Below are 27,350 nucleotides of genomic sequence, written 5' to 3' on the forward strand. Positions count from 1 at the left end.
CCGTACTAGGAAGAATGCTCCTTACATTGGCAGCCAGTGCGAAGCTTGTCCCTACATTGGTGCTTAGTGGTTAGAATGCCCCCTACATTGGTGGTCAATGGGAAGAATTCTCCCTACATTGGTGATCAGTGGGAAGAATGCTCCTTACATTGGTGGTCAGTGGATAGAATGCCCCTAACATTGGTGGTCAGTGGAAAGAATGCTCTTTACATTGGTGGTCAGTGGGAAGAATGCTCCTTACATTGGTGGTCAGTGGATAGAATGCCCCTAACATTGGTGGTCAGTGGATAGAATGCCCCTAACATTGGTTGTCAGTGGAAAGAATGTTCCTTACATTGGTGGTCAGTGGGAAGAATGTTCCTTACATTGGTGGTCAGTGAGAAGAATGCTCCTTACATTGGTGGCCAGTGGATAGAATGTTACTTACATTGGTGGTCAGTGAGAAGAATGCTCCTTACATTGGTGGTCAGTGAGAAGAATGCTCCTTACATTGGTGGCCAGTGGATAGAATGTTACTTACATTGGTGGTCAGTGAGAAGAATATTCCTTACATTGGTGGTCAGTGAGAAGAATGCCCCTTACATTGGTGGTCAGTGAGAAGAATGCCCCTTACATTGGTGGTCAGTGAAAAAAATGTTTCTTTCATTGGTGGTCAGTGAGAAGAATGCCTCCTACAGTGGTGGTCAAAATACCATCCTTACAGACAGCTGAAATGATTGGTGCCATGATGCTGGTTCTGCCAAGTGGTCTTGGACCTGGAACTATGCAGACACCATCAGATGGGAGATCAACCAGCCACAGCTCAATGAACCCCCCACCAGCATCTGGAGGAACCTTGCTTGATAATTTCTGGTTCAGAGTTTTGAATTTTTGTATGAACTTACATTCCCATTTCAGCCTCCCCTTGCTACAGGAACATCTGTTTTTATGTTGTTAATTGTGAATCCATAAAGGTTAGTTTGTTGGTGAAGGGTCTGACCCATCTCCCCATCATACAGTCCTAATGGGCATTATGTACACAATATCAGGTGCAACACATTTGAGGATCTGCAGTAAAAAGTATTCTGTACTCCTGCTGTGATCCCAGTACTGGTACTCTATCAGTGCTGTGAAAATTGTCACATCTTACATGCAGGGGACAAGCACTGTAGCTGTGCAAATCTTTTTGTTTTTTTAATCCAAACCAGCTGTGTATAACTTGACAAATCGAAGTTACTTTAAATAATTTAGGGTCAGTTTAATTTTATTTTTGTAAAGTTTTGAAGATTTTAAACTGGTGATTTATACCTATTTTTGTTTTTTATATGTTTACATTCTTAGTCTAACAAATAAACATTAAGTACAAAAGTGCAACAAAGGATTCCCAGAGCACTATGGCTCAGTGGAAGCAGCCTGCTTTAAGGCTTCCTTTTTCTGACCGAAAACCTCAGACTGATCTTGTCCAATAAGGGAGGGGTCAAGTGGTGATTGGTGCTCCATTTTGGGGGGGGGGGCAGAAAACAACCCCCCCCCCCAACTCGCCAACCAGCCAGCCAGCCTGCCCACCACAATTTTGTACACACCAGAGAAAGTTTTATTGGGTTGAATTAAAAATTCCTTACAACTTTTCCACCACTAGTGCTCCAAACACACGAGGAATGTGAAATAGATCCACAAACTGCCTAGAGGAGGAGATCTTCTATGTGCCTGCACTCCTCCATCGCCCCTCTTTTTTCCTGCACTCCATCCTGATGAAGTAGTGGCATCCAGTGGTGAGCAGTCTGAGCAGAATGTGCTGAATAGAGGAGTTCTTCTTCCTTCTGGTCAGCTCTAGAGCTTTCTTTTCCCTTCCCACACCAGTCTCCGAGTTGTGTGCAATTCTCTCCCGATCCTTCCCCCTTTTCTTCCTCTCTCTTAGTCTCTTACATTACCAGCCTGTGACAATGCTCAGCTCCCAGTCTAAGCATTGAATTAGTCCCAGTCCCCCCCACCCCAATATGTCCAAAGTCTGCCTATACCCGCCAGGCCTGCCCACCAGCCCTGCACTTACCCCACCCAGGTCGCGAGCGGCTTCCTCCTGGCCAATCCAGTCGCTTCTCCTCCCAGCTGATCTAAGACCCGCTTCCTGATTGGCTGGGAGGAGAAGCAGAAAGATAATAGTGAATGTTGATTCTGTAAAGTGGGTGGGCACTGCGCCCCGAGCCCAACCTTTATGAAGCCAATTAAAGCCTCAGGCTCCAATCACATGCTTCTAAAAAAAACATAGAAATCCAACGCATCCGGTGCCCCGCATGGAGATTAGAGGTCGGGCGCATGGAAATTAGGGGGCTGCACCCCTATATGGAGTGGCCGCCGCTGGAGGGGTCACTGCTCTGACTCCTATACCTGTTGTGTGTAATGTTTTATTTGTATAGCAGATATGAAAAGGAGCTTACAGCTGGTGCAGGTGGACTGGGGAAAAATGTATTCCCTAAGTTGTAATTTTAACTCCATAAAAAGAGTCCCCCCCCTACCACCCTGCCTGCCCCAATACTCCCCCCCCCCCCCCAAAAAAAAAAAAAAAATAACCCCACAGTAGATAATATAGCTCTAACGAGCAGGGCTCTGTGATTCCTACTGTAATAAATTGTATTGCAGTTGTTTCTGTCTACCCTCAAGTTGTAAAGCGCTGTGTAAACTGTCAGTGCTATATAAATCCTATATAATAATAATATTAATAATACAAAGACTGATCTCATACATACAAGCTTGCACAGTTTGTAAAATACTCCCAGAGGAAGATGACAGTGTAAACCCGACTTCATTTGGAGGAAGCCTGCGCCCTCCTCTGCTGTTTCTAACACTAATTCTCATTTACACAGATCATCACAGAGGCCTGGGAGAAAGGACTGAACCCCAAAGGGAATGCCAGCAACCCCAGCAACTGGGACTTCAGTAACTCCTTCTTCTTCGCTGGGACCGTCATCACTACCATAGGTAAGATCACAGCTGGAGAGCCATGAAAAGTAAAACTAAACCTGTAAAATTAGCACTTTAATGGTGGCCCCTGCAGCTGTACATACTCACCTCCCCTTCACTACCCTGCCAAGGGAAATACCCAATTATTCTGGGTATGGGGTAGCATCTGGTCATATCTTTTGACCACATGGGAGGAAGGGGGGCCATTGTCTACTTAGACACCAGGTTCTGTTACATTGGAGCCGGGAAGGTTCTTAGCCCAGTGTAAGCTCCAAATCTTCACCATCTCATACTTCCTCCTCCTAGTTGCTGAATGGAAGATGGAAGATGAGTATGTGAAGATGGTAGAAGGAGGATGGTGGTGTTGGTAAGAGGATGGTGGTGGTGTTGGTAGGAGGATGATGGTAGTGTTGATAGGAGGATGGTGGTAGTGTTGATAGAGGGTTGGTGGTGTTGGTAGGGGGGTGGTGGTGTTGGTAGGAGGATGGTGGTGATGTTGGTAGGGGAGTGGTGGTGTTGGTAGGAGGATGGTGGTGTTGGTAGGAGGATGGTGGTGGTGTTGGTAGGAGGATGGTGGTGGTGTTGGTAGGAGGATGGTGGTGGTGTTGGTAGGAGGATGGTGGTGGTGTTAATAGGGGGGTAGTAGTATTGATAGGGGGTGTTGGTGTTGGTAGGGGGGTGGTGGTGGTTGGGGTGATGGAAGTGTGGGGGGGGGGTCAGCATTTTAGTGGCCATCCAGCATATGCCTGAAGCTAGCCTTAAAGCAGAGCTACAGAAAAATCAAATTATAGAACTTCATTGTAACTTGCATTGCAATGACAATAAAGTATCTATAACCTGTCATGGATTGAACCTCTCTCACCTGTCATGCATTGAACCTCTCTCACCTGTCATGCATTGAACCTCTCTTACCTGTCATGCATTGAACCCCTCTCACCTGTCATGCATTGAACCTCTCTCACCTGTCATGCATTGAACCTCTCTTACCTGTCATGCATTGAACCTCTCTCACCTGTCATGCATTGAACCTCTCTTACCTGTCATGCATTGAACCTCTCTCACCTGTCATGCATTGAACCTCTCTCACCTGTCATGCATTGAACCTCTCTTACCTGTCATGCATTGAACCCCCCTCACCTGTCATGCATTGAACCCCCCTCGCCTGTCATGCATTGAACCTCTCTCGCCTGTCATGAATTGAACCTCTCTCGCCTGTCATGCATTGAACCTCTCTCACCTGTCATGCATTGAACCTCTCTCACCTGTCATGCATTGGACCTCTCTCTCCTGTCATGCATTGAACCTCTCTCACCTGTCATGCATTGAACCTCTCTTACCTGTCATGCATTGAACCCCCCTCACCTGTCATGCATTGAACCTCTCTCGCCTGTCATGCATTGAACCCCCCTCGCCTGTCATACATTGAACCTCTCTTACCTGTCATGCATTGGACCTCTCTCTCCTGTCATGCTCTGAACCTCTCTCACCTGTCATGCATTGAACCTCTCTCACCTGTCATGCATTGAACCTCTCTCTCCTGTCATGCTTTGAACCTCTCTCACCTGTCATGCATTGGACCTCTCTCTCCTGTCATGCATTGAACCTCTCTCTCCTGTCATGCTCTGAACCTCTCTCACCTGTCATGCATTGAACCTCTCTCACCTGTCATGCATTGAACCTCTCTTGCCTTTCATGCATTGAACCTCTCTCATTGTGTCAGGCATTGAACCTCTCTCACCTGTCATGCTCTGAACCTCTCTCACCTGTCATGCATTGAACCTCTCTCACCTGTCATGCATTGAACCTCTCTTGCCTGTCATGCATTAAACCTCTCTCACCTGTCATGCATTGAACCTCTCTCACCTTTCATGCATTGAACCTCTCTCATTGTGTCAGGCATTGAACCTCTCTCACCTGTCATGCACTGAACCTCTCTCAACTGTCATGCATTGAACCTCTCTCACCTGTCATGCATTGAACCTCTCTCACTTATCATACATTGAACCTCTCTTACCTGTCATGCATTGAACCTCTCTTACCTGTCATGTATTGAACCTCTCTCACCTGTCATACATTAAACCTCTCCCACCTGTCATGCATTGAACCACTCTTGTCTGTCATGCATTGAACCTCTCTCACCTGTAATACATTAAACCTCTCTTGTCTGTCATGCATTGAACCTCTCTCACCTGTAATACATTAAACCTTTCTCACCTGTCATGTATTGAACCTCTCTTACCTGTTATGCATTGAACCTCTCTCACTTGTCATGCATTGAACCTCTCTTGCCTGTCAGGCATTAAACCTCTCTTACCTGTCATGCATTGAACCTCTCTCGCCTGTCATGCATTGAACCTCTCTCACCTGTCATGCATTGAACATCTCTCCCCTGTCATGCATTGAACCTCTCTCGCCTGTCATGCATTGAACCTCTCTCACCTTTCATGCATTGAACCTCTCTCATTGTGTCAGGCATTGAACCTCTCTCACCTGTCATGCACTGAACCTCTCTCAACTGTCATGCATTGAACCTCTCTCACCTGTCATGCATTGAACCTCTCTCACTTATCATACATTGAACCTCTCTTACCTGTCATGCATTGAACCTCTCTTACCTGTCATGTATTGAACCTCTCTCACCTGTCATGCATTGAACCTCTCTTACCTGTCATGCATTGAACCTCTCTTGTCTGTCATGCATTGAACCTCTCTCACCTGTAATACATTAAACCTTTCTCACCTGTCATGTATTGAACCTCTCTCACCTGTCATGCATTAAACCTCTCTCCCCTGTCATGCATTGAACCTCTCTCACCTGTCATGCATTGAACATCTCTTACCTGTCATGCATTGAACATCTCTTGCCTGTCATGCATTGAACTTCTCTCACCTGTCATGCATTGAACCTCTCTCACTTATCATGCATTGGACCTCTCTCACCTGTCATGCATTGAACCTCTCTCACCTGTCATGCATTGAACATCTCTTGCCTGTCATGCATTGAACCTCTCTCACCTGTCATACATTAAACCTCTCTCCCCTGTCATGCATTGAACCTCTCTCACCTGTCATGCATTGAACCTCTCTCACCTGTCATGCATTGAACCTCTCTCCCCTGTCATGCATTGAACCTCTCTCACCTGTCATGCATTGAACATCTCTTACCTGTCATGCATTGAACTTCTCTCACCTGTCATGCATTGAACCTCTCTCACTTATCATGCATTGGACCTCTCTCGCCTGTCATGCATTGAACCTCTCTCGCCTGTCATGCATTGAACCTCTCTTACCTGTCATGCATTGAACCTCTCTTACCTGTCATGCATTGAACCTCTCTTACCTGTCATGCATTGAACCTCTCTTGTCTGTCATGCATTGAACCTCTCTCACCTGTAATACATTAAACCTTTCTCACCTGTCATGTATTGAACCTCTCTCACCTGTCATGCATTAAACCTCTCTCCCCTGTCATGCATTGAACCTCTCTCACCTGTCATGCATTGAACATCTCTTACCTGTCATGCATTGAACATCTCTTGCCTGTCATGCATTGAACTTCTCTCACCTGTCATGCATTGAACCTCTCTCACTTATCATGCATTGGACCTCTCTCACCTGTCATGCATTGAACCTCTCTCACCTGTCATGCATTGAACATCTCTTGCCTGTCATGCATTGAACCTCTCTCACCTGTCATACATTAAACCTCTCTCCCCTGTCATGCATTGAACCTCTCTCACCTGTCATGCATTGAACCTCTCTCACCTGTCATGCATTGAACCTCTCTCCCCTGTCATGCATTGAACCTCTCTCACCTGTCATGCATTGAACATCTCTCACCTGTCATGCATTGAACCTCTCTCACTTGTCATGCATTGGACCTCTCTCGCCTGTCATGCATTGAACCTCTCTCGCCTGTCATGCATTGAACCTCTCTTACCTGTCATGCATTGAACCTCTCTCACCTGTCATGCATTGAACCTCTCACGTCTGTCATGCATTGAACCTCTCTCATCTGTCATGCATTGAAACCTCTCTTACATGTCATGCATTGAACCTCTCACCTGTCATGCACTGAACCTCTTTCGCCTGTCATGCACTAAACCTCTCTCGTCTGTCATGCATTGAACTTCTCTTACCTGTTATGCATTGAACCTCTCTCCCCTGTCATACATTGAACCTCTCTCCCCTGTCATGCATTGAACCTCTCTCACCTGTCATGCATTGAACCTCTATCACCTGTCATGCATTGAACCTCTCTCACCTGTCATGCATTGAACCTCTCTAACCTGTCATGCATTGAACCTCTCTCATCTCTTAATTTTAAATGGAACCTAATAGTACTGACCCGTCCTGTCATGGCTCGGTCTTGCTGTAGCAGTGCTAGTCCCAATATAGAGCACATCTCCGAAACTTCACATGCTGTATTGTTTATGCCCTACGTCTGGGAACTGGACAATGGCGCTCCCCCCAACAAGATACAGTAGTGCAGATAATGGGAGTCTGGAGGTGCAATGCTTCTCAAAGTTACATAATAAGGTTGGAAAAAATAAAAATAAAATAAATACAATGAAAATTTCTATACACAAAACCTTCTTAAATATAACCTCCATATACAGAACAGTCTACAATGCAACCTCCATATACAGAGCCTTATACAATATAACCTCCATATACAGAACCTTCCACAATGTAACCTCCATATGCAGAACCTTCCACAATTTAACCTCCATATGCAGAACCTTCCACAATGTAACCTTCATATACAGAACCAAGAAGTAGACCTTTCTGCTCCGAAACAGCAGTAGGCTCATTTGACTAGAGGGGTGGCATCCTTTAGGGCAGTTATGCAAAGATTTAGGTGGAAGATATATGTAAGACGGCTAGCTGAAGTTCTATTAAGAACTATTAAATTCTTTTTGCCTTTTGGCTTTTCTCTGATTGTCCGTGTGTCTTTTTATTTGTTTTCTCCTAGTCCATTGATTCGGATATGCTACCATTGTGTGCTGACGTAAGGTGTGCCAGAAAAACAGAAAATTGTTATGAGATACTTACCGTAATTTTCCTTTCCTGGTCTATCCTCATGTCAGCAGTCAGCACAAGACTACCCCCCTCCTAGTGACCTGTTGTACGCTAGGCTATGGATTACTTCAGCTGGGAAGGGGCAATCTTTTACTGAGCCAGGAAGAGGTGGTTCTGTGGTAGGGTTGTAAAGGCAGAAGGTGCATTCTATGCATTAAGATAAAAAGCCTTCTGTTTGTAGCAGCTCCCCTAAAACTTACCTGAGGTCCATCTAGGGAGACTCATCCCTCATCATTGGCTGAGACAGCAGCATGGCGCTATTGTCTCACAATGGCCACTGTCTCCTACAGCTGTCAAAGTCAGTGAGCCAATGAGGAGAGAAAAGTGGCGGGCCGAGCCGTGGCTCCATGTCTGATTGGGCACACTGAGCTGTGACTCGGCTCGGGTGCCCCCATAGCAAGCTCTTGCTTCCCTGGAGAAAACTTAAAAGTTTGTCATGTCCTCGATTTTCTTCAAAGAGGTCTCGACATAGACCGGGCGCAAGTACACTCAAAAGTCACATCTCTTCCACGTCAGCCCTTAGCGGGATGCAGTGGACCTCTGATTTTCTAATTCTTAAGGCCGTAGTAAAGCTAAGGTCTCCTAGACCCCCAACGCTTGTACATGGGACCTCACAATAGTACTCAATTACCTGTCTGCTTCAAAAATCCATGATGGAGTTACCAGCTTTTCTGGTGCGAGTAGCCCAGTGGCGGCCCGTCCATTGGGGGGCACAGTGGCGGCCCTAGCCATGTGTCCAGCCCCCTAATCTACATGCAGGCACGGATGCATGGATTCCAATGGGTTTTTTTTTTTTAAGCACGTGATTAGAGCCAGAGGCAGTTGTGTGACAATAGCAAATGAATATTCGCTATTGTCACACGGATTCTCCTCCTGGCCAATTAGGAAGTGGGTCCTGAGACCCGTTTCCTGATTGGCCAAAAGGAGAAGCCATGCCATTGGCCAAGGAGGAGGAGGAGGGAGGAGATGCAGGAGACTGAGGAGAAGCCGCCGCCGCTTCTGCCGCCACCGCAGCTGCTGCCTGCCTGCCCTCCTCATGTTCACAGTGAGTGAGCTGGCGGCCGGGGTATGGTGTGTGGGCTGGTGTGGTCCGGGGGGGGGGGGGCTATGGTGTGGTCCGTCTAAGGCCCCCCCTGCCGGTGCATGGAGCACCAACCACCACTGGAGTAGCCTCAGCTAGGAGAGTTTGAGTTGGCTGCTCTAGGGTAAAAAGTCCTTCCTGGCAGACAGAGTTAATCTGCTCTCGATGCTGGATTCTATTCCAAAAGTGGCCTCAAGAAATCGTGTTGCCTACTTTTCACCTGGAAGATGGACAAAAAGTTAGTCTTTTGGTTGTTGGGAAGACACCCAATTTTCAGGGCATCAGATTGCCTGTTTGTGGTTCCAGAGGTTCACGCAAGGGGGCCAGAGCTTCAAACAGAGTGATTGCTTCTTGGATTGTGAAAGTAATCTCCCTTTCATATAAGAATAGGGGGTTGGCCCTTCAGAAAAAATAACAGGGCGCTCCACAAGAAGCGTCTCAACCTCCTGGGCAGCCACCTATAGTGACTAAATTAAGTCAATTTGCAAGCCGGCAATCCATACAAACCTTTATTTCTCATTATCACATAGATCCTTCATTATTGACAACTGTTAATTTTGGCAAAACGGTTATCTCGTTAGCTAGAGGCCATGATTAACAATATTTTGTTTCCGCATTATCCCACCCTGGTTAGCTAGTTAGTTCCCACTTCCCAGTGGTAGGCTGATATTGAGCTGTCAGGAAAATGGAAAATTTAAAATACTTACCACAATTTTCCTTTCCTGACGAGCTCCATGTCAGCACAGACTCCCACCCAGGTGCAGAAATCAAGTCATAGAACGCCGGCCTGAGGGAGGGAGTCAAGTTTATGAGTTAGGTCCTGCAGGTGGGGGTATGGGCGGAGCATACTCAGTGGTAGGCTGACATGGAGCTTGGAGCTTGTCAGGCAAGTAGATTGCGGTATTTGATATTCAGTTTTCTGTTATACCCACAGTTGATCCAGGGGTCCACAGTTGATCCAAGTCAGAAAAACCCCAATAAAGCATAACCCAATTATCTCCAGCGGGGAAAATTTCCTTCCTGATCCCCCAAGAGGTCATCGGATATTCCCTGGATCAACTTTACCTATAAATATTAGTACCCAGTTATATTATGTACATTTAGGAAAGAATCCAGGACTTTTTTAAAGCAATCTACTGAGCTGGCCAGAATCACCTCTGGAGGGAGTCTATTCCAGTGTTAATTTCGTCGACTAAAACCGACTAAAACGTTTTCGTCGACTAACACAATTCAGATGACTAAAATACGACTAAAACTAAAATGGCATTTTAGTCTTAAGACTAAAATACGACTAAAACTAAAATGGCATTTTAGTCAAAAGACTATAACTAAAACTAAATCGAAATTTGCTGCCAAAATTAACACTGGTGCATGCTCAAAGCTTAGTACCATAAATAACATATTATATTTTTCACTCCAGGACCAGCAGTAGTATATAATGAGTTTGGAAATTGTAGAGAAATGCTTAAATAATGCATTACAAATTACAATTGAACTACACCCATTTGATTATAGATGACTAAAATGAGTTTTAGTCGACTAAAATGAGTTTTAGTCGACTAATATGTAGGACGTTTTAGTCGACTAAATACGACTAAAACTAAAACACTTGCAGAAGACTAAAATGGGACTAAAACTAAAATGCCATTTTATTCCTAAGACTAAGACTAAAACTAAATTGAAATTTGCTGCCAAAATTAACACTGGTCTGTTCCACATATTCCCAGCTTTTACTGTGAAGAATCTCTTTCCTCCAGACGTAAAAAGTGTCTTCTTGTCCTCTGTGATGACCTTAAAGTGAATAACTCTACCCCGAGTTCACTATATGGACCTGAATATCATATCTCCCCTTATGTATTTATACATGGTGATCATATCCCCCCTTATGTATTTATACATGGACATCATATCCCCCCTTATGTATTTATACATGGACATCATATCCCCCCTTATGTATTTATACATGGTGATCATATCCCGCCTTATGTATTTATACATGATGATCATATCCCCCCTTATGTATTTATATATGGAGATCATATCCCCCCCTTATGTATTTATACATGGTGATCATATCCCCCTTATATATTTATACATGAAGATCATATCCCCCTTATGTATTTATACATGGTGATCATATCCCCCCTTATGTATTTATACATGGTGATCATTTCCCCCCTTATGTATTTATACATGGAGATCATATCCCCCCTTATGTATTTATACATGGTGATCATATCCCCCTTATATATTTATACATGAAGATCATATCCCCCCCTTATATATTTATACATGGATATCATATCCCCCCTTATGTATTTATATATGGGGGATCATATCCCCCCTTATGTATTTATACGTGAAGATCATACCCCCCCTTATGTATTTATAGATGGAGATCATATCCCCCCTTATGTATTTATACATGGAGATTATATCCCCCCTTATGTATTTATACATGGTGAACATATCCCCCCTTATGTATTTATACATGGTGATCATATCCCCCCTTATGTATTTATAGATGGTGATCATATCCCCCCTTATATATTTATACACGGAGATCATACCCCCCCTTATGTATTTATACATGGTGATCATATCCCCCCTTATGTATTTATACATGGTGATCATATCCCCCTTATGTATTTATACATGGAGATCATACCCCCCTCATGTATTTATACATGGAGATCATATCCCCCTTATGTATTTATACATGGTGATCATATCCCCCCTTATGTATTTATACATGGAGATCATATCCCCCCTTATGTATTTATACATGGTGATCATATCCCCCCTTATGTATTTATAGATGGTGATCATATTCCCCCTTATATATTTATACACAGAGATCATATCCCCCCTTATGTATTTATACATGGAGATCATATCCCCCCTTATGTATTTATACATGGTGATCATATCCCCCCTTATGTATTTATACATGGTGATAATTTCCCCCCTTATGTATTTATACATGGAGATCATATCCCCCCTTATGTATTTATACATGGTGATCATATCCCCCCTTATGTATTTATACATGGAGATCATATCCCCCCCTTATGTATTTATACATGGTGATCATATCCCCCCTTATGTATTTATACATGGAGATCATATCCCCCCTTATGTATTTATAGATGGAGATCATATCCCCCCTTATGTATTTATACATGGTGATCATATCCCCCCTTATGTATTTATACATGGTGATCATATCCCCCCTTATGTATTTATACATGGTGATCATATCCCCCCTTATGTATTTATACATGGAGATCATATCCCCTCTTATGTATTTATACATAGAGATCATATCCCCCCTTATGTATTTATACATGGAGATCATATCCCCCCTTATGTAGTTATACATGGAGATCATATCCCCCCTTATGTATTTATACATGGTGATCATATCCCCCCCTTATGTATTTATACATGGTGATCATATCCCCCCTTATGTATTTATACATGGTGATCATATCCCCCCTTATGTATTTATACATGGAGATCATATCCCCCTTATGTATTTATATATGGAGATCATATCCCCCCCTTATGTATTTATACATGGTGATCATATCCCCCTTATATATTTATACATGAAGATCATATCCCCCCTTATGTATTTATACATAGTGATCATATCCCCCCTTATGTATTTATACATGGTGATCATTTCCCCCCTTATGTATTTATACATGGAGATCATATCCCCCCTTATGTATTTATACATGGTGATCATATCCCCCTTATATATTTATACATGAAGATCATATCCCCCCTTATATATTTATACATGGATATCATATCCCCCCTTATGTATTTATATATGGGGGATCATATCCCCCCTTATGTATTTATACATGAAGATCATACCCCCCCCCCTTATGTATTTATAGATGGAGATCATATCCCCCCTTATGTATTTATACATGGAGATTATATCCCCCCTTATGTATTTATACATGGTGATCATATCCCCCCTTATGTATTTATACATGGTGATCATATCCCCCCTTATGTATTTATAGATGGTGATCATATCCCCCCTTATATATTTATACACGGAGATCATATCCCCCCCTTATGTATTTATACATGGTGATCATATCCCCCCTTATGTATTTATACATGGTGATCATATCCCCCTTATGTATTTATACATGGTGATCATATCCCCCCTTATGTATTTATACATGGTGATCATATCCCCCTTATGTATTTATACATGGAGATCATACCCCCCCTCATGTATTTATACATGGAGATCATATCCCCCCTTATGTATTTATACATGGAGATCATATCCCCCCTTATGTATTTATACATGGTGATCATATCCCCCCTTATGTATTTATACATGGTGATCATATCCCCCCTTATGTATTTATACATGGTGATCATATCCCCCCTTATGTATTTATACATGGTGATCATATCCCCCCTTATGTATTTATACATGGAGATCATATCCCCCCTTATGTATTTATACATGGAGATCATATCCCCCCTTATGTATTTATACATGGTGATCATATCCCCCCTTATGTATTTATACATGGTGATCATATCCCCCTTATGTATTTATACATGGTGATCATATCCCCCCTTATGTATTTATACATGGAGATCATATCCCCCCCTTATGTATTTATACATGGAGATCATATCCCCCCCTTATGTATTTATACATGGTGATCATATCCCCCCTTATGTATTTATACATGGTGATCATATCCCCCCTTATGTATTTATACATGGTGATCATATCCCCCTTATGTATTTATACATGGAGATCATATCCCCCCCTTATGTATTTATACATGGAGATCATATCCCCCTTTTGTATTTATACATGGTGATCATATCCCCCCTTATGTATTTATACATGGAGATCATATCCCCCCTTATGTATTTATACATGGTGATCATATCCCCCCCTTATGTATTTATACATGGAGATCATATCCTACCTCAAGAGAGAATACATTCAGTTCCTCTAATCTCTCCTCATAGCGGAGCTCCTCCATGCCTCTTATCAGTTTGGGTGCCCTTCTCTGCACCATTATTAAGTTCCAGGTCCAATATGGCGCTGTGTTGACTTAAACTGAGTGTAAAGTCCCATCCAGAGAAAAAAATAAAGATAGGTACTCAAAGATCTATCCCTAATGACACATAAATGTGTGAAAAACGTGAAAGACGCCGCAGAAAAAGGGGTGGTAGTATACTGGTAAGGGGCCAATAGGAAACACTGAGATTAAAAAAAACCTGATTTAATACTCAACCACCCAACCAATCCAAATAACGAAAATAACCAAACACTCACCGGGCTTCAAAAAATAAAAAAATAATCTATATATAAACTTTATTGGTCAAAAAACAGAAAAAGTACAAACCAAAGAGTCTATGCAAGATAGCAAATCCTTAAAATGGTACCACTGCCCCACAGATGCTCAATAGGGTTTAGGTCTGGAGACATGCTTGGCCAGTCCATCACCTTTACCCTCAGCTTCTTTAGCAAGGCAGTGGCCGTCTTGGAGGTGTTTGGGGTCGTTATCATGTTGGAATATTGCCCTGCGGCCCAGTCTCTGAAGGGAGGGGATCATGCTCTGCTTCAGTATGTCACAGTACGTGTTGGCATTCATGGTTCCCTCAATGATCTGTAGATCCCCATTGCCGGCAGCACTTATGCAGCCCCAGACCATGACACTCCCACCACCATGCTTGACTGTAGGAAGACACACTTGTGTTTGTACTTCTCACCTGGTTGCCCCCACACACGCGCTTGACACCATCTAAACCAAATAAGTTTATCTTGGTCTCATCAGACCACAGGAGATGGTTCCAGTAATCCATGTCCTTAGTCTGCTTGTCTTCAGCAAACTGTTTGGAGGCTTTCTTGTGCATCATCTTTAGAAGAGGCTTCCTTCTGGGATGACAGCCATGCAGACCAATATGATGCAGTGTGCGGCGTATGGTCTGAGCACTGACAGGCTGACCCCCACCCCTTCAACCTCTGCAGCAATGCTGGCAGCACTCATACGTCTATTTTCCAAAGACAACCTCTGGATATGACGCTGAGCACGTGCACTCAACTTCTTTGGTCGACCATGGCAAGGCCTGTTCTGAGTGGAACCGCTGTATGGTCTTAGCCATTGTGCTGCAGCTCAGTTTCAGGGTCTTGGCAATCTTCTTACAGCCTAGGCCATCTTAATGTTTTAACAATTCTATTTTCAGATCCTCAGAGAGTTCTTTGCCTTGAGGTGCCATGTTGAACTTCCAGTGACCAGTATGAGAGAGTGAGAGCGATAACACCAAATTTAACAAACCTGCTCCCCATTCACACCTGAGACCTTGTAACACTAACGAGTCACATGACACCGGGGAGGGAAAATGGCTAATTGGGCCCAATTTGGACATTGTCACTTAGGGGTGTACTCATTTTTGTTGCCAGTGGTTTAGACATTAATGGCTGTGTGTTGAGTTATTTTGAGGGGACAGCAAATTTACACTGTTATACAAGCTGTACACTCACTACTTTACATTGTAGCAAAGTGTCATTTCTTCAGCGTTGTCACATGAAAAGATAGAATAAAATATTTGTGCGATGCTGTATATTAAAAATATATATATATACTGTATATAACCATGAATTCAAAAAAGGACACGTTAAATCAAAAAACATGGTTGAAAAAATAAGTTTTTTGGATCAGAACTGGATGAAGAAAGTAGTTTCTGCCACCATCCCAGGGTTATAGTATGTCAGTTCGTGGTGCCTCAAGTTATTATTATTACTTATGCCTTAAATTGTATTTGTTTATGTTTATTCAATATTGCGCTACTGTATACCAAGGTGATTACACTTCATGCAGTGCATCACCTCTAATACAAGACTGTTAGTCCAAGTTCCCTTTTTGTTTTACCCCTCACACTCCGGGAACTCCCGGCACGGTAAGCCCCGAATCCTCCCTGGATCAGGGGCACTCTAAAGCCGATCGGTCGGTCTCTGACCTTCCACTATCCCTATCGGGGATGCCGGCTTTTACTCCGTGTCGGCGGCCGTCTGGGCACGTCCGCACGGTCACAAGGGATGCAGCCTTTGCATTGCGCAGGCGCATCTCATGCCAGACCACGAACACTGCTCTTTGGCGTCACGCAGCGCACTACTGCGCATGCGCGACAGCCTTTAAAAGGCCGGGGAACATCTCCGAGTCCTCATTCTCTCCCGGACAAAGAGAGGAGAGGACCTGGAGACAACGTGCTGCAATACCTCACTGAACCATGCATCAGCAAGTGTAAGTATAGACCTGGAGAAGATTATGATATATCTTCTGACCAAGTCTAACTACTTAATTTTACTCTGCATTCGAATCTTCTAAAATTTTACATCTCACAATCCATGATGTACTATTCTCAATAGCCCCATAATTTCCATTTTACTACAGATGACCTACATCGATGTGGACTCCCACTAATCCCAGCCACATTGTACCTTTGGACCCAAAAGTGTGGCCCAAGAAGTAATAATATTTATTTTTTATATTACCAGTACCCCTAATCTGCTTAGCCTTGCATATTTCAACCACCATATATCCTCTCACCCTATGCAGCACTGTTCCTGCAGCTCCCTGAGAAATTCCGGGTAAACAATACTCCGGGAATTGGACAAAAAAACATGTATGTACCATCACAACTTTATGAACATTAAGTTTATTACAGCTAAATATCGTTACCACTGACATTTATTTCATTTTTTATTTTATTTACTTACCCTTAGAATCGGTAGTAAATCCTTGATAAAGGCCGCCATAGGCCGAAACATGTCGGAAATAACGATCAGGCCCGTTCTCTGCAATCATTCCCAACCTTGGATATGAGGAACAGCAGAACAGGACCTATTATCATTTATTCTGTTCTTTCAAGTCACTTATTTCACGGTTAACACAACTTATTTTTCCTCTTCACCACCACAATGGGACTTTACCCATTTATTCACCTGCAATTATGTATATAACTTTATATGCAATAAATTTTTAATTATTCATTTATAAATTGTACTACCTTGTGTATCTGGTTCACCCCTGCCCTTAAAGCGGAGTTCCACCCTGGATTTTTTTTTTTTTTTTTTAATACCCCCGGGACAGTCAGGGCTAGTACATTCCACAATGGCTAGCCTCTGATCTGTCCCGGGTTGCACTTACCTGTTAGGACAAATACTTACCTTGCAAACGTCTTGTCCAGCGCTGCCATCTCAGATGTGGGCAGCTTGAAGCCAGCGAGATCCTCTTCGGCGTCTTCTTCCGCCTTCTTTGGTCCCACGATGCTCTGCGCCGGCCCCGACGTCACTTCCGGGTCGCGCGCGTCATCCCTCTACAGCTTCTGGGCATGCCCAGAAGCTGTTTAGAAGGGGATGACGCGCGCGACCCGGAACTGACGTCGGGGCCGGTGCAGGCGCAATGATTCCTGGGAGCTATGACGTCCAGCTCCCAGGAATCATTGCAGAGCCAGGAAGTGACGACTCGCTGTGGCCGAGGAAGGAGGAAGAAGGAAGTAAGGTAAGTATTTTTTCTTCGCTACGAGGTAAGTAAAAAAAAAAAAAATATGCGATTATCCATTTCTTTTTCAGGTGCCCCGGAGCGAGAAGATGGAGGTAAGTATAAAAAAAGGGTGGAACTCCACTTTAAAATCCCATACCTGACTTGAGGCACCACGAACTGACAAGTCAAAAAACATGTAAACTAAGAATGCTTCAATATAGCTAAACTGTCATAAATGTGTTTAATCCTAACTATTTAATAATTATTGATGAAGCAATTTATGTCCAACTCCACATTGAGCCCCAGAGGTGTAGAAGTACATAAATAATGTATCCATTTAGTTTCATTCTGTGACACAGCTCTCTTCATGTGTACCCCTCCAGTGTCTTTCTATTTTGTCTATGCCACAGAAGGTCATTTTAGTTGGATCCTTGTTGTGATATTTTCTAAAATGATCTGATAAGCTATGGAATTTAAAACCCTTTTTGATATTAAAGCGGAGTTCCGGGCCTCAAATACCTTTTTTAACTAAAAATTCCCCCATAATACTAATCCATCGCCCTTTACAGAACCGCTATTCTCATACTTACAAGGTGTAAAGTATTGGATTTTAGGCAAAATCTTACTTTTAAAAACGCTGTCTGGGCGCGGCCATCTTGGACATGGGCATCTGATGCCACAGTGTAATCTGTTGTGTCCTTCTTCCTGATTGCAGGGAGTGTTCTGGGAGTTCTTCCTGATTCCAGCCTCCTGGGAGTGATGACAAACAGCTCCCAGGATGCAATGCAAAGGCAGAAGTGATGTCAGTGGCCGCGGCCACAGAGGGGGGAGAAGGAGGAAGTACAATCAAAAATTCCCTGAAAATAAGGTAAGGGACCCCCGAAAAAAATTGAAAATGCCCAATTGTTGATCAGCATAGCGAGCACTCCAGGAATCACTAAAGTTGCAAAATAGGCCGGAACTCCGCTTTAACATGTTCTCTCAATCTGACTTTGAGTGCCCTAGTGGTTCTACCTATGTATTGCAGGCCACATTCACATTCCAACAGATACATGTGCTCCCCTCCTTTTTTTTTCCCCCTTAATGACCAGGCCATTTTTTGCGATACGGCACTGCATTACTTTAACTGACAATTGCACGGTCGTGCGGCACTGTACCCAAATAACAATTGATGTATTTTTTTTCCCCACAAGTAGAGCTTTCTTTTGGTGGTATTTACTCACCTGTGAGATTTTTATTTTTTGCACTATAAACAAAAAAAAAAAAATAACGATAATTCTGAAAAAAAAAAAAAAAACATTTTTAAACTTCTGCTTTAAAACATTCCCAATAAAAAAATAAAAATCAGATTTTTTCATCATTTTAGGCCAATTTGTATTCTGCTACATGTTTTTGGTATAAAAAATCCCAATAAGCATCTTTTGATTGGTTTGCGTAAAAGTTATCGCGTCTACAAACTACGGGAAAGATTTATGTCATTTTTTTTTATAGTAATGGCGGCCATCTGCGATTTTTAGCGGGACTGCGACATTGCAGCGGACAGATCGGACCCCTAACTGACATTTTTGACACTTTTTGGGGGGACCAGTGACATTACCAGAGATGTATAGTAACTAAGTAGAACTACTTCACTACTGTACTTAAGTACCGAAAGGCGGTATCTGTACTTTCCTAGAGTAGAATTTTTTTCTTCTACTTCCACTTTTACTTCACTACATTTTTTCAATGATTTCAATACTTCTACTCCGATATTATTTTTTGTGCTGCATAGTTACTTGTTACAATTATAAAAATTACCACTGCCAGAACAGTAGATGGCAGGTTTCATGAAGCTCAAAACATGTGTATTATCAGTGCATACCAAAATAAATGCTACTGTATGTATAAATAAAAGCTGCATTTAAAATAATAAAAAACAATATGATGTTCAAACTTTTGACTTCTTTCTTTAATAACTACATAACACAGTACTTGTGCTTTTACTTTCAAGACTTGAGTAGCAATTTTATTTTTTAAAACTACTGGTACTTTTACTTTCAGTACTTGAGTAGCAACATTTTTTAAAAAACTACTTGCAATACTTTAGTACAAAAAATGTTGAATACTTTAGTACTTCTACTCAAGTCACTTTTTGATCGAGCACTTGAACTTTTACTCAAGTATGGGTTTCGAGTACTTTATACAACTCTGGACATTACTACATTAATCAGTGCTAAAAATAGGCACTGTTACTGTAATAATGACACTGGCAGGGAAGGGGTTAACATTGTGGGTGATCAAAGGGTTAAATGTGAGCCTAGGGGAGTGATTCTAACTGTGGGGGGGCGTGGCTTGTGAAATGATCATAGGGACCTGTGATCCTATATAGAAGGATCACAGGAGCTATATGATCATTCCAGAGAGAAGAACGGTCAGCTGTGTTTACAACAGCCGACCGTCCTTCTCTATCAGCGGGGAGCGATCGTGGGTGCCCGGCGGCAATCGGAGCCGGCTTCCCCTTACATCGGCTTCCCCACTGCCGAGTGGGGACCGGAGTGCGCCGCCTAGCGGCAGGTGCGCGACCGACGTAGGTCTATGTCGTTTCACGCAGGAGGGCCGCCCTGCCGCAGTAAATCCGGTCCGGAACCGGTTAAAGAAGCATCTGATTATATCACAAGTAGTATTATTTCACATGTTATCTATGGTATAACACACTTGTCACAACTGAGGTTTTAGCAGTTGTTGTTGTTATTCATTAGTTTTTGATTGTTTTTATGATATTATTTAGCGCAGCACTAAGGTTTGTTTTATTATGGCGCTATACACTTTAGTATGAGATGGTGATCAGTGCTTGCAGCTGACTTGATTGAAATAGTATTGGTCATAGGAGCTCACAGGATCCTTTGATATTTACTGTTGATCCTGTCAGAAATGCAAGTGTCCTTGGCACTTCCTATGAGCAAAAGAAACCACAAACATCCGTATCTTTATTGTGTAAATGACTAATCCAATCTTCTACACCATTTATGGAGGTAAAAAAAAAAAGAAGGTAGCCACGTTTGAAGTTCAGCCTGTGTGTCATCCATGGTTTCCTCCATAGATACAGTGGTGGATTGAGTGTTGTCACCCTAGGACAGAAAGTGTGTGAGTGGCAGGATCACCAGGTGAAATAAAGGCCTGGCATAGAAAAAAGGAATGCAGTCACCACATCTAAAGACTTTAAATGGACCTTTCTGTAACTTTACAAATGTATAAGAGTACATTCCTAGAAATATACAGCAATTTTTCAGAAAAGCTCCACCTTTTATCTTGAAAAAGCCATTCCCAAGCTGCAGCCAGAAGCTATGCCTAGGCTGAGATGATATCACCAGTCTGCTGCAGGCAGGAGGAAGCATTTCCTCAGTCTCCCCTCCCCCAGTGATCAGACTGTACATTGTAACCTTGCAGATGGAGGAGGAAGCATTTCCTCAGTCTCCCCTCCCCCAGTGATCAGACTGTACATTGTAACCTTGCAGATGGAGGATAAAGCATTGTATCAGTCTCCCCTCCCCCAGTGATCAGACGGTACATTGTACCTTTGTAGCAAGTCACAAGGTGAGAGGCTGCAGTAGGGGCTTGTAACGGACCCACACTGTACTTGTGGTCTTCCGTCAGTATACGGCTTCCTTGCAGCCATGAAAATATATCCCAGATTTTCCCAGCTGCCCCCCATACAAAGCTAGCCAACAACTTAGCTCGTACAAGTTTTGGAACCTTCTCCTTTATTGAACAGTTTCACACTCAATTTATACACACATGAGCACATCCCCCTCCTGATCAAATTACTACATGCAGGTCAGGGGTTGCCTGATTACATTATCCTATGCAGATGAAATTGTATACAGAAACAGAATGAACCTGAACTAATTATCTAGCCATCTGGACAGAACCTGAACTAATTATCTAGCCATCTGGACAGAACAATGTGGGCTCATTAACATTTAACAATGGGACAGACATACTTAACACAATCCACATTCCATCTCAATAGATAGACAATAGGACAAGACTGCCAATGACAGTCAATGAATCAGACTTCATGGCAAAGGGCTATAGGTCTCACAGTGTAGAGTGGGATTAAATCTTCATATTCCCTGAGCGATATTGCTGACAAATATTACTGTCCCATCTGAAGCCATCCAAACATTCTCTCAGCGTCCCCCAAGTATCTGTCCCTCACTCCCAGTGACGGTGAACACCGTCACAGGGCTCATCTGATATGCAACAGTCCAGAACAATCAGGATCTAACAGAAGGATCACATTTATATCAGGATAAGCGGGTTATCTGGGTATTGACATCAGGCTGGAGGTAATATCTGAGGGCGGCTCTCTGCAAAGTGTTCCTCATCACCCTGTGAATATTTTATGTTCGGAATGTTTTGCTGCTGATGTTTTCCTATCCTCTGCAGGTTATGGACATTTGTACCCCAGTACGACGGCCGGACAAATCTTTTGTGTCTTCTACGCTTTGTTTGGGATTCCGCTCAATGTGGCCTTTCTGAACGCAGTCGGGAGAGGACTGAACAACCATCTGGTGGCGTTGGGCCGGTGTGCGCAGGATCCTGGAGGATCAGGGGTAGAACATTGAAAATTATTATTTTGTATCTTTTTAAATCACACCTCTGAGTAAGAACCTGTGAGATTGATACGGAGTCACAACTCAGTGATTGTCCCTCAAGCTCTTATTACCGGAATCCAGTAATAGGCAGAAGCAATCAACCCGCTGCGCTAAGGGAAGACCTGAAGAGTCTAGAGATAGTATCACGTACCTGGTAGCAGATAAGGAAGGCCTTTCTTACACCTCTGACTCAGGGCCCTTGGTAGTGTGAACCAGGGGTAGACTTACCCATTGGGCACTCGGGCTCTGCCCAAGGGCCCAGGACCAGTGGGGGGCCCCATGAGAGGCTCCTGGGGATGAAGCCAGTGCCGGTATTGTGCTCTACCTTCAATTCTCCGGATTGCCTGCCTGCCTCCTCTCTCCCCGCCCGCCCCGATGACCCTCTTGGTTGCTAGGACCGCCGGTGTACACACACACTGCGTAAAATATCTGTAGAGCTGATCTGCCTCTTAGCTTCACCCCCAACTCCGACTCTCACACCTTGTGTGCATCGGTACCTGATTCCCGCCCATCGTATAATAGAACACAAAGGAGGTTTCATATTTCCTGGAATGCTGCAATAGAGGTTAATTGTCTACCATAATGGCCTATTACAGTGAGAGTATGCATAATGGGGTAAGGTAGAATAATGCTATTGAAAGTATCTATGGTCCAAATGGAGATCTTAAAGAGGGCAGGGGGTGCTGCTATAAGGGGATCTCAATGATCTCTGGAGGTGTCTAAGGAAGGGGGACACGATATAAGGGAACTGTGAGTTAATGGGGGTCTTTAAGGGGGGTGCTGACCAAGCACATTCAGGGAAGGGGGGGTGGAGGGTGCTTGAGCGCCTGCCCCTTTGCCTCTTGATGCCCAAAGTGCCCTTTTGTCAAGGCAAGGCCCATAAACAGTATGGCTGCAGGCTGACGGTGCAACTGCACATGCGCCATTCTCGAAGCCTGCCGGGCTCGGGAAAGCTTGTACATGCTCGGCAGAGCGGGTGCATGCGCAGTGACGTAATGACGCCATCTGGTGCCATTTTTTAAAATGAGGCACTCGGCCTCTGTGCAGTGACGGCGCCTCCCTGTCACATCAGCAGGTAAGACCAGATCCTGGACCACTCCACAGCCTCTGACTACCCCCTGCACCATGTCCACAGCCCCTGACCACCCCCTGCACTATGATTGCAGCCTCTGACCAGACCACCACCTGCACCATGTCCGCAGCCTCTGACCACCACCTGCACAATGTCTGCAGCCTCTGACCACCCCCTGCACCATGTCCGTTGCCTCTCACCAGACCACCACCTGCATTATGTCCGCAGCCACTGACCACCACCTGCACCATGTCCGCAGCCACTGATCACCCACTGCACCATGTCTGCAGCCACTGATCACCCACCGCACCATGTCTGCAGCCACTGATCACCCCCCTCACCATGTCCGTAGCCACTGATCACCCCCGCACCTGTCCTATTTAAAGCCCTGTTCCATGTGTACCTTTTAATACTTTGAGCACCCGCCCATCCAAAGGTCTCTGCATGGCCCTGATGCTGACTGCTGATCTAATGGTTGGTGACTAACTATTAGATCAGCAGCACCCCCACTTACAGATCACCCAATAGATCATAGTTTCCATATATCAGCGGACTGACCATTCAGGGGGAGGTGGAGCTGGGAGAGCAGAGGCAGCGGCAGTTGCTAGGTGACAGTGGCTTAGTTACTAATGGCAACCCAGACTTTGCCACCCTCATGAAGCCCCCTGGGAGGGCAAAATAATGTGATCCCTGCCACCTGTAACCATAATCATCAGTTATGAGTGAACTGAGCCGAGACTAGGTGATCAGCTTCATGATCAGGAAGGGGGGCCAGGTACCAAACCAGCAGCTTGGTCTTCATTTTCAGCACTTGCTCACCAACCCAGCCCCTGGTGAGGCCCACAATGCCACACTCCAGCTCTGGGGAGACGATCAGACAAGAGTTCTGCTCTGGGGAGAAGATCCCAGCTGACCCAGGCACAGGAGAGGCGATCAGAGGCTCTGTACTGGGAGTCATGTATTATCTAGGAGTACAAGGGGTCTGGTTTGGGGCATAGAGGTCTGGTGTCATCTAGGAGTGGCGGTATAGGGAGGCTGGTGTTATCTAGGAGCGGGGGGTATAGGGGGGGCTGGTGTTTTCTAGGAGTGGGGGGATGCAGGGAGACTGGTGTTATCTAGGAGTCGGGGCATAGAGGGTTTGGTGTTTATTGAGGAGTCAGGCATAGGTGTTCTGGTGTTATCTAGGGTTGGGGGGGGGGGTCTGGTGCGACCTAGGAATCCCTACTGCGCATGTGCGAAGCGTGCTGCGCTTGGTTACTGGCCTGGAAGCAGAGGAAGGAGGAGGAGGGAGGAGGAGGGGGACGAACTTCTGACGTACTTCGCCGCGGCAAGGTCCGACGGAAGTGGGGACAGGGTACCTGTCAAAAACAGGTACCCGCTCCCCCCTCCCCCCAAAAGGTGCCAAATGTAGCCCTGGAGGGGGGAGGAGACAGATAAGTGGAAGTTCCACTTTTGAGTGGACTCCGCTTTAAGGAGGTGAGGGTTAGGGGTCCCAGGTACCGTAGCAGATAACTTACAGACTCACCAGATCAATGCTCGGCTTCACAGTGTCAGAACCTTTAAGCCGACCCGGCAACTCCGTAAGCACATTCCAAAATGTCAATGCATCCTTCAAGGGAGTCACCAGGCCCTTCTGAGAGACCAGCCTTTTTCTTGGCTCTCTCCAGCAAGGGGCCTCCCCTGGGTCTCCTCCTTGGCACAGCTTCATCCAGACCAGGCAGGTCAGCTTCAGGACCACTTCAGCACACATTAGGCCCCCAAACAGTCTATTGGGCCTAACAGCAAAGCTCCATCTAGTAGCACCTCCTCAGGCCTCAGCTTGAGGCAAGAGAGCGAACACATGGCCTGTCACAAATATTTATATCCTCCCACAGTGTGCACCAGTGGCCTAAATCTCCTACTGTATTAGATAAAGGAAATAAAAATATTCGTAACCTAAGTTTTGTTTGTGAAATCTCAAACTATGACCACTTTTACCAGTGACAGTGAGAAACCACATGCCAACTTAAGCTTAGGGAAAAACCAGGTGATAAACCATACATTTAGTCTGAGCCCGCTACAGCCCAGCCAAAAATGAAACTGACATAGTAGCCCCTGTTTAGGACAAGAGGGCCACAGTAATACGGAACCATTGTTCTCTGCTTTAATTGTGGACTAGTGTGCCAGGTTTGGGTAACATATTCATTGTACTGTATATACCACAGGTGCTCTGGTTGAAGTTTAATCAATGACTTGGTAGCACATAATGCCTAGACAATATATGACACAAAGTGTATCAGTGGTGAGAAAAATATGAGACAATGATAAGACTTTTGTGTTCTTTCAGGTGATGAAGGTAACAGTAAGAGGTCTTTTCCTTATTACCGGCTCCTTCCTCTTCCTCATCTTCCCTCCAATGATCTTCAGCTATGTGGAGGACTGGAGCTACGGTGAAGGATTTTACTTCGCTTTTACTACACTCAGCACCATTGGATTTGGTGATTATGTAGTAGGTAATGAAATTGATATTGTTTTATACTGCAGTGTATTAGAGGATATTAATGTGTATTAGATTTCCCCACTTGTCTTTTTCCATAAAATAAAAATGTTGGTGTCAATGGGAGAAATTGTGGCCAAGGACCAGATAATGGCAAGCAAAAGGCCATATTTTTTATCAGTGGCATGAATAGTGCCTCATCATTAGTATTTGTGGGAGGAATAGTGCCCCATCATTGGTGTCAGTGGCAGGAATAGTGCCTGATCATTGGTATAAGTGGCAGGAATAGTGCTTCATCATTGGTGTCAGTGGGAGGAATAGTGCCTCATCATTGGTGTCAGTGGGAGGAATAGTGCCTCATCATTGATGTCAGTGGGAGGAATAGTGCCCCATTATTGGTATTAATGAGAGAAATAGTTCCCCATTATTGGTAAAAGTGGGAAGAATAGTGTACCAACATTGGTGACAGTGATAGGAATAGTGCTCCATTATTAGTGTTAGTGGAAGGAATAGTGACCCATCATTGGTATTAGTGGGAGGAGTGGTACCACATCATTGGTGTGAGTGAGAGGAATAGTGCCCCATCATTGGTGTCATTGGAAGAAATAGTGCCGCATTGTTGGTGTCGGTGAGAGAAATTGTGCCCAAGGGCCAGATAATGGCAAGCAAAGGGCCACATTTTGTGGAGAGGATGCATTATACTTTTAAAGGAGAATATGAAATACAACATTTATTTTATTTATTTATTTATTGCCAGGAAAGGACCCCAATAGACACTACATATCGATGTACAGAAGTTTAGCCGCGCTGTGGATTATATTCGGCCTGGCTTGGCTGGCTCTGGTGTTCAATCTGATTGCAGAATTCGTCGAAAAACTGATACAATGGCGGATGCTAAAAAAGGATGTCATTAAGGAGGAAACCGCTGTGCAAAAAGTGGAAGATCACTCATTCCAAATCCAGCATGGAGTTCGGATGTAGAACATGACGTGGAACCTCTCGGACTTCTTCAACAGATGGCTAACAATGAAAATCCTGTGGACTGGAGAAATTGCCAAGTGGCCTAGAAAGAAAAAAACTGCAGCTGGTGTCCGAGACACAGAACTTCGAAACATGACGACTTCTCCTTTACATTGTATTTTTTTCTTCAGTTTTTATTACCAGTAATCTGAACCCGCTTTGGTCCGATGAGTAACTTTTCTATTGTCCTTAATAAAGAAATATTCCTTGGCTGTTAAGAAGTTCCTGCTGGCTCCGGGATTGGACTAATTGGTTCCTTAACTCTACAAGAATTTGTGTCCTACCACCAAATTCCTACTGTGTAGACAAGGCCAATGTCGAAAATATAAGACAGTCTGAGTACTGGGAAGAGATGAGCTCTTAGCTGGACCAAAGCAACCTTTATTGTGAAAGAGAAATGTGAGTAGCGGACAGATTCGACTCCAACGTTGGTTCGAAGAGGACTCAACGGTGTTATATCTGCTCGGCGTACTCTACCAATAGGATCCTTTTCTCC

General features: G+C 44.1%; 1 protein-coding gene across 1 annotated transcript in view; it reads left to right on the top strand.

The window, feature by feature from the left end:
* The window catches only part of KCNK16 (potassium two pore domain channel subfamily K member 16), a 31,664-nt gene extending 4,801 nt beyond the window's left edge, over window positions 1-26,863 (top strand). Inside the window, exons 2-5 of the mRNA XM_082252154.1 lie at window positions 2,841-2,955; window positions 22,078-22,244; window positions 25,685-25,850; window positions 26,592-26,863. Of these exons, the coding sequence (XP_082108280.1) occupies window positions 2,841-2,955; window positions 22,078-22,244; window positions 25,685-25,850; window positions 26,592-26,815 (672 nt within the window). The 3' untranslated portion in view covers window positions 26,816-26,863. The remainder of the gene's footprint in view (window positions 1-2,840; window positions 2,956-22,077; window positions 22,245-25,684; window positions 25,851-26,591) is intronic.
* Window positions 26,864-27,350: the final 487 nt, after the last annotated feature.

Source organism: Pelophylax lessonae (assembly GCF_965119305.1).
Source record: "Pelophylax lessonae genome assembly, chromosome: 3".
Lineage (NCBI taxonomy): Eukaryota > Metazoa > Chordata > Amphibia > Anura > Ranidae > Pelophylax > Pelophylax lessonae.